This window comes from Rhincodon typus, chromosome 44 (assembly GCF_021869965.1).
Source record: "Rhincodon typus isolate 14 chromosome 44, sRhiTyp1.1, whole genome shotgun sequence".
In the NCBI taxonomy this organism is placed as follows: domain Eukaryota; kingdom Metazoa; phylum Chordata; class Chondrichthyes; order Orectolobiformes; family Rhincodontidae; genus Rhincodon; species Rhincodon typus.
The window spans coordinates 1,220,307-1,221,752 of record NC_063375.1 but is presented as its reverse complement, the minus strand read 5'-3'; the positions used below and the strand labels follow the sequence as shown (position 1 = coordinate 1,221,752).

Below are 1,446 nucleotides of genomic sequence, written 5' to 3'. Positions count from 1 at the left end.
TGAAGCTTGTGAAATCCACATTGATACCATTGGGCTGCAGGGTTCCCAAGCGGAATATGAGTTGCTGTTCCTGCAACCTTCGGGTGGCATCGTTGTGGCACTGCAGGAGGCCCAGGATGGACATGTCGTCTGAGGAATGGGAGGGGGAGTTGAAATGGTTCACGACTGGGAGGTGACTTAGATGTTTGTTCACCATGCCCCAGCCAAGTATTGGAAAGTGGGATTGGCATAATTGATTTTTTGGGGGCTGGTGTAGGCTTAATGGGCTGAAGGGCATACTTGCCCCCATTTTTTAGCCCTCTATAATTATATTGAGTGGGTCCAGAAGAGATGAACCAAGTGGTAAGGTTTGGAGCAGGGGCGGGACTCGAACCTGTGGCCTCTGGGTGGGCGTGATCACGTGATAGGGCGGACACGAACCTTTGGGTGGGCGTTGATGGACGGACGCCTCCACCAATCGGACGCAGATAGGAAATTTTTTTCCCCCCGAGACACGCCCATGCCGTCACGGGATTCCCACGTGAGCGACCGTCGTCGACGGGGAGGCGGGCTCCGTCGGAACAACCGACCAATCGGCGAGCAGAGACGGGCGACTAACGGACGGGCAAAAGCAGCGAGTGGATCGGACGGGAAGGCGGTCTGACCAATGAGTTGAAGAATAAGATGACGGGCATCCATAGTAACCAATCGCACACAGAGTGCGGTCAAAGAGGCGGGGCAGATGGGTGAAAGGCGCACGACAGTGGCGCGGGATTGGACCAATTGGAGGGGCGGGCGTTAGGGAACAACGACCATTCGGGGCGAGAGGACGTGATGATTGACGGCGAGGTTGACCATTCGGGAGCGTCGCAGGAGTAGGCGGGGACTCAACGTTCTACCCAACGGGAGGACGAGGCCTGTGACCGACGGCGCGATAGCCCAATGAAACGAGGGTAAGGCGGTGGCGATGAGACAGCGACCAATGGTCTGGCGGACTCATTGTGATGGACTGTTGCCAGCACCAATGGAAATACGGAACGCGGGACGGGCGGTCCAATGGGAAGGTAGAAGAGGTGATTAACAGGCAGGGGGCGGGGTAAGGTTGGAGGGCGGACTCGCAATGGCGGCGGTGGGCCGGTTCCTGGCGGCGGTGACTCTGGCGGCGGCCCTGAGCCCGGGGACAGGGACAGATCAGGTCCCGGTGCTGGCTTGGTCCACGGAGAGGTGACTACATTCCTCCCCCGACCCCGAAAACAGGGAGAGCACGGGGTTAGATACAGAGTCAAGCTGCCTCAGGGCTATCCCCCTAATGGAGGAAGAGGATGGGCTGAATGGCCTCCTGTTTCCCCGTGTATAGGATGGGGCCGAATGGCCTCCTGTCCCTCTGTGTACAGGATGGGGGAAGGGGGGGCCGAGTGGCCTCCTGTCCCTCTGTGTACAGGATGGGGGATGGGGGATGGGGGGGGC

General features: G+C 59.1%; 2 protein-coding genes across 2 annotated transcripts in view; both read left to right on the top strand.

Moving 5' to 3' along the window:
* The window catches only part of LOC125487744 (protein phosphatase 1 regulatory subunit 3F-like), a 9,295-nt gene extending 8,698 nt beyond the window's left edge, over window positions 1–597 (top strand). Inside the window, exon 4 of the mRNA XM_048619938.1 lies at window positions 492–597. Coding sequence (XP_048475895.1) covers window positions 492–597 — 106 coding nt within the window. The remainder of the gene's footprint in view (window positions 1–491) is intronic.
* Window positions 598–1,074: 477 nt separating this feature from the next.
* Window positions 1,075–1,446, top strand: part of LOC125487719 (V-type proton ATPase subunit S1-like) — a 6,757-nt gene continuing 6,385 nt past the window's right edge. Inside the window, exon 1 of the mRNA XM_048619866.1 lies at window positions 1,075–1,203. Within this exon, the coding sequence (XP_048475823.1) occupies window positions 1,100–1,203 (104 nt within the window). The 5' untranslated portion in view covers window positions 1,075–1,099. The remainder of the gene's footprint in view (window positions 1,204–1,446) is intronic.